This window comes from Anomalospiza imberbis, chromosome 14 (assembly GCF_031753505.1).
Source record: "Anomalospiza imberbis isolate Cuckoo-Finch-1a 21T00152 chromosome 14, ASM3175350v1, whole genome shotgun sequence".
Lineage (NCBI taxonomy): Eukaryota > Metazoa > Chordata > Aves > Passeriformes > Viduidae > Anomalospiza > Anomalospiza imberbis.
In genome coordinates, this window is record NC_089694.1 from 12,727,098 (window position 1) to 12,739,544 (window position 12,447).

The 12,447-nt window shown below is 40.4% G+C and overlaps 2 protein-coding genes across 11 annotated transcripts in view; both read right to left on the reverse strand.

Annotated features, from left to right (window-relative positions):
* MTMR1 (myotubularin related protein 1) overlaps positions 1-4,784 on the reverse strand; it is a 38,141-nt gene extending 33,357 nt beyond the window's left edge. For 3 of the 5 annotated variants that reach the window (XM_068204964.1, XM_068204962.1, XM_068204961.1), the window contains exons 1-2: positions 4,555-4,783; positions 1,769-1,874 (exon numbers count right to left, since the gene is read on the reverse strand). In XM_068204964.1, coding sequence (XP_068061065.1) covers positions 1,769-1,874; positions 4,555-4,685 — 237 coding nt within the window. In that variant the 5' untranslated portion in view covers positions 4,686-4,783. Of the gene's footprint in view, positions 1-1,768; positions 1,875-4,554 lie in introns of all 5 variants that reach the window. The other 2 variants (XM_068204963.1, XM_068204960.1) reach the window with 1 other exon arrangement.
* Positions 4,785-4,965: 181 nt separating this feature from the next.
* MTM1 (myotubularin 1) overlaps positions 4,966-12,447 on the reverse strand; it is a 42,832-nt gene continuing 35,350 nt past the window's right edge. For 2 of the 6 annotated variants that reach the window (XM_068204968.1, XM_068204969.1), the window contains 4 exons: positions 11,822-11,914; positions 10,860-10,973; positions 10,364-10,540; positions 4,966-8,102 (listed from right to left, as the gene is read on the reverse strand). In XM_068204968.1, coding sequence (XP_068061069.1) covers positions 7,935-8,102; positions 10,364-10,540; positions 10,860-10,973; positions 11,822-11,914 — 552 coding nt within the window. In that variant the 3' untranslated portion in view covers positions 4,966-7,934. Of the gene's footprint in view, positions 8,103-8,154; positions 8,321-10,363; positions 10,541-10,859; positions 10,974-11,821; positions 11,915-12,447 lie in introns of those variants that run through there. The other 4 variants (XR_011004138.1, XM_068204973.1, XM_068204971.1 and 1 more) reach the window with 4 other exon arrangements.

Here is a 12,447-nt window from a genome sequence, read left to right on the forward strand (position 1 = left end):
GAAAGAATAAAGCAACAAGTTCCTGGTAAATCCAGCACAAACTAACAGAACTGCCTGACCAGTTCCAGAAGAAAACACACCCATCTGACCCCATCTGAAGGCTCTGAGTTGCAAGATAGTCGCTAAATGCAGCAATTCGAGGTAACCAAAGGTATTGAAGAGCCAGGAAAGTGCATCAAAAGAGAAAGATGTCTCAAAGGAAAACTGAACTCATATGGGCAGTGTCTTTTCATGTGTGGATTCCACAGTAATAATGAACGAACACAACCTGTTAGTGGTACTGAGTAAGCAACTATAAAAAACTCCATCACGTTATATACCAATATGGGATTTTAAATCACAGCAATGCGATGATGCCAAATACTATTTATCCACAAAAATTCTTAATTTAAACCATCAGGCTTAAACCCTTTTCTTTCATTTCTCAGAGATAGAGAATGAAGTAGAATTTTAATTAGGCCTTGAAAGATTTATTCCTGTTAAATAATACCTGAGATGAGTTTGGTATAGAGATGAAAGTTATTCAAAATTAAACAGTGCTCTTCATTCCAGAGGAATGCATTTTACTCAGAGATGAACTGAACACCAAGCTTACATACATGGATTTTACTAAAATGAAATCCTTGGCAAATACATCATCAACAGATGAAATGCAAGGTTTTCCACAGTATTTTACCAAAAATGATGGCCTTGACCTGAAGCAAGCATTTGCAATTCAGCTGCTGTAGTATGGGAGAGCCACTCTTTACAAACTGCTGACTGTGCCAACAGTGTGAAACTCTGTTGAGGCTGAACTTTTAAACACACTACAGCCAAAAATATTTTGTGGACTCATCTCAGACTCAGGCTGAATCTTACCTGCTGTCACTCAATCTAAAATATGCTGTTTCCAGACAACATACTTTGTAATCATAGAGCATATGTGAATTATAATCTAGTTAAAAGAAAAAAAGAAAAAGAGATAAAAACCTTCCTGTGGCCACTCTCGATGAAGACAATAAAACTGTTACAAATCTAGGAAGAAAAAGGGTTCTAGACAGCAGCAAGTTGGGCTTCTTAAAGGGAATTGAAACATGGGTAAGTTTTGTCATGTTGTGAGAGGAGAAAAACTGCCCATGCTCCATTCTTGTCAGCTGAGCTGAGTGGCTGCCTGAAGGGACAGCCAGTCAGTGTGAAAGAACAGGGGCACAAAAGCACAGTGGAACTCAGAGGAACCATACTGTGCAGTCATTACCTTAGTGACAAAAATGTTGCTGCGAGGGAATGAAAAAGGTGACTTGTTTGTTTGATGTTAAATTCTGTGTCTCTGGAGAAACCCCATAAAAATTATACTCAATTCTGTTCCCAGCACAGTAGCAAAGACATTCATTTATTTTTCTGTGGAATCTGAGGAGTTCAATTCTGTACTCTGAATAACACACACTAGAAACCATTTCAACCTGTAACTATAATCTGCTTTACTAATTATTTTATGTAGCAATCAAAAGAAAACTCACTTTTGATGTTTTATTCAAAACGTTGACTTTTAAAATTTCCTTTCACTTCTCTGTTAATTTTTATTCTGTAGACTTCAATGGCACTATTATAAATATGTAGGAAAACAGGAAGCAAATTCAAGAGACTCCTATGCATAATAAGATGTTTCTAGCTCTGAAACACTCAGTGATCACTCAAGTACTTACCACTGGCTAACCAAGATAGAAAGGACCTTCCCCATCTTCCACTCTTGTATCTTAAAACAAATCAATGCATTCCTCAAGTCACTTACCCTGTAGTCTCTGGACACACCCTCTGATGGGACAGACCCTGAAATCTGACTCGAAATGGTTGCAGCTATCAGCTGTTTACACCATTCCACGTGGGATCCTGTCGGGCTACAAAACCAGAAATTTCAAATTATTTAGCAGTAATTCAAAATGTGTATTTTGAACAGCACAGATCCAGAAAGCAACACTGTAAATGATCACTAACATCATAAAATTTAGTTTGCTTTGTGGGCAGAACACAACTGTTTTATTGATCAAATTACATAAAAGAATTTTACTAGATCATGTCAGAGACACAGAGCTGTCAGGAGGTTAAAAGTGAGGTTAAGGTCCTAAGAACTTAGAAAATGTTCTGTTCCTTACCCAGTGTAATTTCTACCATTCACATGCTTTTTTCTTAAAGCCATCCATGGAATGAGTTTGGCCAAGTAATAGGAACCTCCTTATGCTGTCCTTATTAATATGTCCTGATCATTCTGTAAATCCTAAGAATTGAGTTACTTCGTGCTAGCATTAAAAAATTTAAACTATGCTAATATTGTATTCTGTATTAAATGTTGAAAATACATGTTTTCTAAAGGGTAACTTCTAGTTAGCTGCAGTTTTTTCCAATTCATGAAATAACCCTGGATAATCTTCAGGCTGGGCTTTCACATGCCACAGCACTGAACTGTACAGCACAGGGTGTTTACAAGAAGCCCAAAGCACCTGAAACGCACTAAAGCCCAGGTGATGCAATTTCAGAACAGTCCTCTGAACCAGCGCTGCTCACAAGTAATGCAGTACTGGGAGGGAGAAGCAATGACAGTCTTAAGTGCACTAGGTCTGCTTCAACACACGCTGGTATCCAAGGAAAAACTGGGAATGCCAGAGGGAACTGTTCCCTGAGTGTTACCGCAGCCCCAGACGGTATCTTAGGTAACTGCCTCTTTTTCTTCAAACCATTCAGCTGTGCTCATCTACAGACTGAATGCTTATTCAGAAGTCAAATACAGAAAGAAAATGTCAATTTTTTTGTTTTAGTTAATTCATAAAGTAGCTTTGGATTCTATGAATGCTCCATGACATTGAAGTGAACATGCATACATATACCCAGCACCCAGCAGGTGCACCACACCTTGGTCATTAAGAGGGTGGGGTAACAACCTTGGATGACCAATTCCTACTGAAAAAGGGGTCTTTCCTCACATTAACTCTGCCACTATAGTTAGGTGTAAGGCACAGATGCATGCAACAATGTCACACCTGAAATGGAAGGCCTTTCAAAACTTTTCTGATAAATTTCAACACCTTTCTCCCCACCTGCACATTCTACACAAGACTAGATCTCACAATCTTGTTTTGCAACTAAAACACATCTATGACAGTCCTGCTTGAACTATAAAGACAACTCTCAGGTCAGTGCTGAACTTCAACCCAGATTTACTTAGAGAACTCCTCACTGAAGTTCTGCAAAAGAGCCCAACACTAAATCTTACAGAAATCCTTTTCTTACCTCATTTATTTCTCCTTCTCTCACATCTCTTTAATTTCCAGTGTAGCTCTTCAGGGCTTGCCTAAGTTATTTTCAAATAAGCACTCACTTGTTAATTAAGAAAAGGATTTATTTTTCTATGGCTTATCTTCCCAAGGAATCACTACATCAACAGAGCTAATAACAGCAGGAAAACGAATATGAATGCAGGACCATCCCCTGAGACCAGTGTAGGGGATGTGTCAGTGTTCCACAGAACACTGGTCACACCAAATGCCTTCTCCCATGCACCAGTGGGACACAGAGCAGTACTGACTGCCTTTGCATTCTATCTCCTCTGCAGTCACACACGTTAGCCTGGCCTGGTACAACCGTACTGGAAAATAAGTGAACTCTATGACATATGGACATAGAACTGGCCCAGGAAAGAGCAAGATCAAAAGAAGGGAAAATGAAAATTAGGATAAGAAAGTGCACTAATAAGGAATACAAAGGTGTACATTTTTATGACAGAAAATATACATTTGATTTCCATCCTCACTAGAATGATGTAAACCCCCAGGTTTCTACTAGGAGAAAAAAGAGAGAATGCAGAGACTGGAACCTAGCACTGATTTTAAATATTCCTTTTTATTTAGTTTTCATCAGGGTGAAATTTCCGTTCGATTCTACTCCATGTTAAAGGATTTTTAAGCTCAGTTCTGAAGCCCACTTTCAGCTGGAAACTTCTGAGTGAAGTTGCCAGAGGAGATGTGGTCCCACTCGGCACCGCTCTGGTGAGAGCCTGCGGACCCACCGCACACACTTACGGACACACACCAGGGACACACCGCACACCGAGGGGGCACAGCGGTGTCTGGGGCCAGTCCCCCCTCTGCAGATTAAATACACGCACGGAAAAAAACCCCCAAACCAACCGGGAAGAGACTCAAAACCCACGGAGCTCGGCTCGCTGTCTCAGCTCAGGTTTGCAGGGCGCTGCCCCAAACGCCCGGGCCAAAGCCCCGCGGCCGCCTCAGCCTCGGCCGAGCAGGCGGCGGCACTGCCGGCACACGGCAAGCGCGGTGGGAAACTTTGACAACAGCCGGTTCCCGCCGCGGACCATCCGCCGCTGCACAGCAGCCGCCTTCAGACTGCAGCCTCTCGGGCCGGAGGGGTCTGGGGAGGCCGCCCCGAGGCCGGGGGACCGCGCTCGGCCGAGGCTCGGGCCGAGGGGCGCCCGCCGCCTCCCCCGGCCGGCCCCGCAGGCCGCGGCGCCCCCTCTCCCGCCGGCCGCTCCGCCCGGGGCCGTCCCCGGCCGCCGGCCCCGCTCACCTGTCCAGGGTCTCGGTGCTGGGCTGCCGCGACCCCGCGCCCGCCGCCGCGGCGCCCCCCGCGCGCACGGCTCGCCGGCTCACGCCGCCGCCCTCCACCGCCGGCCCTGCCGCCGCCGCCGCCCGCTCCATGGCTCCGGCCGCGCCGCCGGGATGGCGGGCGGTCTCCCGCCTCTCCGCGGCGCCCCGGCCCGGCCGCCACAGCCCAGCCCGCTGGGGCCCCGGCCGCGCCGAGGGCTGTCACCTGGCGGCGGCGCCTTCCCAGAGGCCTCCGCGCCGCCAGGGTGGGCGGGCGGCGGGGCCGGGCCGGGCGGCGGGGGAGGGCCGGGCCGAGGGACGGCAGCTCCCGCCCCAGCCCATTCCCGCCCCAGCACGGAGACGCGCCAGGAAAAGGGCTGTTGGAGGCAGAGAGTTCAGCACGCACATCTTTATTTTCCCCTCCCCGCACATACACGGCAGACGGATGATCACTGCTCTCCCTCCGACCCAAGGCCTGACACATAGGGCCCGGCTCCAGAGCAGTCCCGCGGCATCCAAGGAGAGCGGCCGACATGGTTAGTGAGGAAGCGGCAGTACTGAGGAGATCCTGCGCTGTTACAGATCATGTTTTCTCATGCATGACAATGCTCGCTGCGACACAACACCTGAACTCGAGGCAGAGGTTAACAACAAATCAAAAGGAGGTAGCACACAAGTCATGTCTTAGGTACAGCCATAACTGATGCTGGGGGAAAGGGTAAGGCATGAGCAAATAAAGAAGGCATTCAACAAAAACCTTTCTAAATAAGTAACAGAAGCCCAGCACAAAACTTAGCTTATTCTCCTCATGTCTGTGGAAGGAAGAATACAAAAAACCTAAACTAGCATTCCAAGACTGACATTTCTTAAGGGATATTGGGCATTCATTGCTGGTGATGCTGACACCCCAGCTCTGCTTTTTCATCCCTCCTAGAAAAGGCACTCAGCACCTGCAAGTCTTGTCTTCACAACCTCAGAAGCTTCCCCTGGTGTGTTCCTGGCAGGGAAGAGTGTGCACAGAGGACAGGAGGTCTGTGCAGAACAACAGCCCAGAGCACACAGTTAGAGGGGAAGGAGAGAGATGTTCTGCTAGCATCGATAAGTTTGTATGCCTACATTCACAAGTAGTATTTTCCAGAACATACTGAATTAAAATCACCTTTATGTTGGTCTCATATGTAAAAACAACTCAAACATGTATCTTATCTGCTGGCTTGAAAACTTCCAAGCCCGCACAGAGCCATGTTAGAGAGCTTCAAAGACAAATTCAGCTGAAGAGTAATAGGAACAAAGTAATATGTAATGAAGTAAGTGCAAAAAGATCCTTTCCATTACATTACACTTTCCCAAATGTAACAGGTTATCATGTAGTGTTTACACAGTAAAAACTATTAGATTTTCAGAACTTTTTTACACCACTCAGAGATGTCACCAATATGTTAAACTCAAATACAGAAATTTTAAATATTCTAATAAAAATAGCGTTTTTTTTTTTCTTTAAATAAACCACAAGTAAGTAGAAGGCAAATATACCAGAGTATGCATAGCTTTCAAAATGTAAAATACATCATGAACAACTGAGTATCCTTCTTCATTTATCTGATGTAATGAATCTTAACAAGTCAAGACTGGGGGACAACATTGTTATTTTGGATACACGTACTGGAGAGCATAGATGGGAGAATGAAATTTAGAGGACAAAAGTCATATAATTCTGCATATTTAGAACACACATGCTGTATGCTCAGAACTTCCCTGAAAATATAGTACAACTCAGTGCATATATTGAATTAAATCCAGAGGCGGTATATTTTTATTCCTTTGAAAAAAATACTGTTTTAAATATTCTATGTCCTCTAAATTTTGACTTATTTTATGCAACTATACCTTTAAATTTAGTTTTCATATACAAAATATTTACACTTTATAAACTTGCAGAATTTCTAATAAACTATATTATATACACTTACACAAAACTTAATTTATATATAATCCTATTATATCCTGCAGATTAAAACTCACCACATGTACAATAATTTACAATGACAGAAGCCTCAAGCATCAAAATATCTCCTTTAAAATAACAATATTAGAGTCCTTTACAGATTCTGATGTGTAGTATTTCCTGGATTGCTTGAATATCATTAAACTTCTGAGAATATGCAAAATTTTAATTAAATATCAAGAGCAAAGTTTGTACTGTCATAAGAAATGCTTGCAACTATTTAAAAATTACCCAAAAGGAACAAATTAAAGATTTATAAAAAGCCTCTGAAAGGCAGGCTTGAAACTAGAACTCACTCAATGTTCAATATAAGTGCACACACTATATGCAAATCTTGGATACTGAAGCCCCTTAAATACTTTAGAATAAATTTGCTGAACAGGAGTTAAATTAAACAGTAATGTATAAATGTACAAGTTTTCAAAATTATTTATAACTGAGAATTTTTGTCTACTTTGGTATAAAAGCTCCTTTGAACAGGCACATTTATGTTTAGAAGACAAAGAGAAGCTTTAATACTATGGCTATTGCTGGATATGTAAGAAATGTCTCTGTGGTTCTGTTTTTCATTTCATAAACCTTCTTTTGCAAACATTTAATTCTATAATAATCTAAGATAGTGATAATTTTTACTGTACTTTAGTGCTGAACAGCTAGCCCAAAAAGAACTTCTCAGAAAACAGTACAACTTTCATTTGTTTTTAAAAAAACTAAAATCAATTTACAATAAAAGAAGTTTCTTTTATTTTTATATCCACTGAGCTATTTGATTTTTTTTATTTAGAAGCATATCAGTGAAATGCCTTCCACATTTCTATTTAAAAAAAGGAAGATTTGCAATTCTTGGGTAATCAAAGTTTCAACACTTCTCTCTGACATCTTGCAATAGAATTTATTTTTCTCTCCTGAACTCCATGAATGTATTCCTACCAGGAATACAGACATACCTAATTTTATACAACGTCAATATTCCTATTGCCATTATTATGTTTATTCATGACATGTAAGACTGAGCACAAATTTCCTTACAGAAACATGACCTACAATGTAATAAATTAAAGCATTCTTATGAAAACAATAAATCAATTTAACTTCAATTGTACCAGACCTACCAAAATAACTCTTAAAGCCCTCCATAGCTATGAGTTGATTAATAATGTTCCCAGTCCACAGGTTCTGAAAGGCACGTAATCGAAGAGTTGGGTTTGTTTGCTTTGAAGTCCTCCTCAAATGACGACAGTCTAAAATAATTTGTGTTAGGACAGTCTAGTGTAAGGCATTAGAATATTCCTCTTTATGCTATCCATCTATGTTAAGCACCGCTTGCTATTACAGTATAAAAGAAGCCAATATTTTCTTCAAAAATGTGTTTGTACTTGGGACACCATTTGTGAGGGAGATGTTGATGAGGCTGATGAATTGGATATCTTAGAATTATTTGTGATCTGAAGCTCTTCAAGTCTCCTGATATAATCATCACGCAAGGCAAGGAGCTCCATGTAACGCTGCTCCACGGGGTTTGGCTGCTAGGAAGAGATCCATGTTAGTCTTAGCACTTCACCTCCAACTACTTGTACCCAGGCTGCTCGAGTATCCAGGGCTTCCTGGCAGGTGTAGCAAGTCAGAGCTAAACAGAAATACTCATTGCTGTAAGCTAAGAGCCCTCTGCCTTCCAGCTGTCTCCCCCAAAGTCCATCTTTGCACAAATTGTTTGTCCTAACTCAGTAAAATCAGCCACCACTTCCTGGAACATACAGATTTTATTTTCTTGTTAGCTAATATTGTGTGCATGATAGTTACTTTTATACCTTGACCAGAGCTTTTTTCTTGACTTTCTAAAAGGTTTTAGAGCCCAGAAGCCAAATGTCTCAGCATCTGCCCTAAAACACAGTGTTTAGCCAGATTATTTTAGCTACACTTATCAGATTAAGATCTATGTCTTCATCTTAAATAACTTCTCTCACTGATTAAATTTACTTGAGTTTTTAATAGTTAATTTGCAATTAATTTAGTGTAAATAAACAGGTGAAATAAAAAAAATTATTAGTGAGTTCTCTAAGTAAACTTGCGCATGTTTCAAATCAACTGCTCTGGCTTTCAGGAGATTATTCAGAATGAGCCTTTCAACTGTTTCCACTTTGAGCTTAATTTCCTTTTCAGACTAATGAAACAAATGGAGAAGAATGATTACAAATGTCCAAAGCAGAGAGAGAGCCTAAAGTTACCTTCAGCTGAATATACCTGTCTAGAAGTTGTTGGTGTTTCACAGTTAACTGCCTGTAATTCAAAGCTGTCAGCAGTGGAGTTTCAGCAGCAAATGGTTGAACACCTCACCAGTTCAAGACCAGTTGAACCAGCAGTCTGAGATGCACCACTCACTATGCACCCATCTGAAGATCACGATGAGTGCTTGGGAACTGTGGAAGTTGGATCAATGCTGAATGTAGGTACTAAGATGACTGGTGATGTAGGATTATAGTTTTGCTAACAGAACATAATTCTAAGGAATGACACTAAGAAAGGTCATCCAAAAAATGGTTCAGGCCACATGTTCATTATTCAGTTGCTTAATTGAAGATGAAGCATAAATTTCATGTCCAGACAAAAAAGTTGCATTTTGTGTACAAAAATGGTGACAATTAGGGACCAGTAATAGCATACTGCTGTAGGAATACTGTCACTTTGGTTTGCATTTCTGAGGAGAAAATCCTGCCAAAAAGCTTTCCTGAATAATGGCAAACTGCATTTTTAAGTAGATCTACAGCTAATTTGCACATCTTACAATCCTTCACTTTCTAAATAAACTCTTTACGTTCACCTTTTGCAAAACACTCTCATCTTTCACAACAAGCAACAAAAGCTTTAAGACTACGACCTTCAAAATTCCAATAGGCAATGTACTTGTAAAAAGGCATAGCAAACTGTCAGGCTTTCCTGAAGCCTCTAAAGTGCTGTAAATAATACAGGAGATCAGCTGTGGAAAAGGAAGGGTATTGCTTGAAAACTACTGACTCATTCCAAGGGCTGGACTGTGAAGACTGCTTCTGTCAAACAAATTGCTCCTCTATCTTCTCCTATTCAAATCTCCACAAGCTGTTAAAAAGGACAAAACAGTCTCTATACTAAATCTTTATGTGCCACATGGCTGAGATTTCCAGCACGACTTAGTGTCCAGCCATATGGATTAAAACCACAGAACTGAACTATGTGTCATTTGATAAAAGCTCTTCTGGACTTCCAATCTGATCTACTTGTACAATTTTCAATAACAGCTTTCATCCACAGCATAAACAATGCTGGGTCGTCAACACTGCATAAAAAAATTAAATCTTACCATTGATACATAGAGCTTTGAAAGAGAAAGGCTCAATGACTCAATGGTCATTTAATTTGTAAATTGTTTCATACCCTCCCTCAGCAAAAGGAGAAAGACCAAGCAAATGCAACTGTGTTTGTGTTGCTAATGCCCCAACTCTTCAGGGATCAGCAAGCCCCATTTCTAAGCATTGTCATTCAGGATTTAGTAGCATCAAATGCCCTTAGACATGTGTCTAAGAAATAGGGCTAGAAAGAACTCAGGGATGACTTGCTACTAAACAGAGAAATAAGTTCAATGAGCTAAGAGAGAGCTAAAATAATTACTTACACTTTTTTTCTCCATCTTTACAAATATAACATTAAAAACCTGAACAGATTACAGGTACTGCTTTACAATTCAGTTATGACACAAAATCCTTTTTCCCAATGTCTAACAGCATCTTCTGTACGTTACAGAGAATTCACTTACTTGTTGCCGAATCCTGGGGTTCCACCTGATGTAGTAATTAACCCAGAGCTCTAAATGCCGCATGCTGGCTACTGGATAGAGTGCTCGATTTAGCTCTTTACTATAAAAAGGATTGGTGTATTTAGATTTTTCACTGTTTATCAAAGACCATAAGGATAAAGTTTTCTCTGTCACTTTCTAAAATGAAATCAAAATAAGAAAAGTAAATATTTACATAAAATCAAGAAATCCATCATAGAAATCCATCATTGTTACAGTCTAAAATTAGTACACTTCTGGTTTACTTAGAAGCATAATACATTACTGTATTAGAAAAAATCCAAACCCAGTGCTTGACAAGTATTTTAGTGACTGCATGGCACTACTGTATAAGAAGAAAGCCAGTTCAAAATCACTGTCTGCAAGGACCATAGCCAAATACAATACAACTAAAAATTTTGCCATCACCTAAGAGTAAAGACAGCAATGCAATGACACAATCAGTGGTATGACTAACCTCTTTTTCTCTGAGGAACTCGCTGTTATACAGGAAAGTGCCAAACCGGCAGCTGTACAAGTGATCCAGGATTGTAATCAGGAACTGCTCATTGAATTCAAAGGCCGTAGGAAACTAAAACCAGGAAAGACAAACTCATTGTTTGCATGGAAAATGCAGGGGAATATGCACATGCCCTGGTTAAAAGGCTGAAGGTAACGTTTAGAAGTGTGGATACCGCTAAAAATAATTTTTAAGGTAATACTTTCATGTACTTTATAGCAGACTAAGTGTTCCAATGACACAAGGTCTTCAATTTTCTCAAACTAGCCACTGAAAAATCTCTTCTCAAAATGTTCTACCTATCTTTAATTTATAAGAAGAATAAAGTACAGAATGGTTACACATACACTTTTACTAGCAAGACAGAATAAGATCTCTTCAGTGCACTCTTACAGTGCAGCACCATACAGGAAAATAAAGATCCTGATCCTTAGCCCTAAGTGGACTAAGTTCACTGCTTTGTTTCATTACTTACTGACATTATAATGTTTAAATCACAGCACTCAAAAGCTCCCTAGCTTCCTTTTTAAGCATAGATAAAACAACACGTGTCCTTGCAGTTCAAGGGACAGCTTCACAAAATGGTCAAACAAAACAACAGACCCCATTAAGACAGTTGGGTGCAATTCCTGTAAAAGCTTTCTGCCGGGTATGAAACATCCCTCAAAATGTGTGTGAGAATCCTGTATCCAGGAACACCAGCCATGCCTGCACAGCCAGTGCCATGTCCAGCAACATAACCACAGCCTGTGTATCACTTTCACAAAGGTAAATGCACTTTTTTTACTACAGGTCAGAGCAGAGGGGTATGCTGTCCTCTTCAAATACTTAAAAAAAAAAAAAAAAAAAAAAAAAAGATGTAGGGTTTTAGTTCAGTAATCTCTTCACACTGTTACCCTCTGAAGAACAACACCACTTACCTGTTTAGACATCTGCCACACACAGTCAATAAACTGGAGAAAGATGGGCGATCTGTCTGTATCAGCATGATTTTTATCACCGTGGCCTATTCTCTGAAATGAAGCAAAGCAGCCTCCTGTTAACTGAAACATGCTATTTTATGGCAACAGACATGGTTTCTTATTTTGTACTAGAGCATTTATCCTTTTGCAATAAAGCAACCCACTGTTATAATTTCAAAAGTAGTTACTGCACCAAGGTGGAGAGATTCAGATACAAAAATACTGCAAAGCTGTTCCAAAGGTATCTGAAAAAAATTCCAAACTGATAACTGGTGCTGTTATAAAAACCTGCTGATTTTTAGACAAGAAGAACTGTTGAAGCATCCATTACTTAAATAATCAGGACACATTCTGAACTACATTTACATGGTAAGTCTGTCAAAAGCCAAGTTGCATACTTTGTCTTCTTTTTTATTTTAAGCCACTGCAGGACCTAGATCATCCAAAAAACGTGCATGTTCTTGACACAAAATTAACAGATCGCTAAAGTTCCGATGAGTCCCTTATTCTGAAGTGTCCAAAGTAACAATCAAAGGAATTTGTCCCACTGACGAAAAGTAGATTTGGTAAAAGCTGTTTTACTT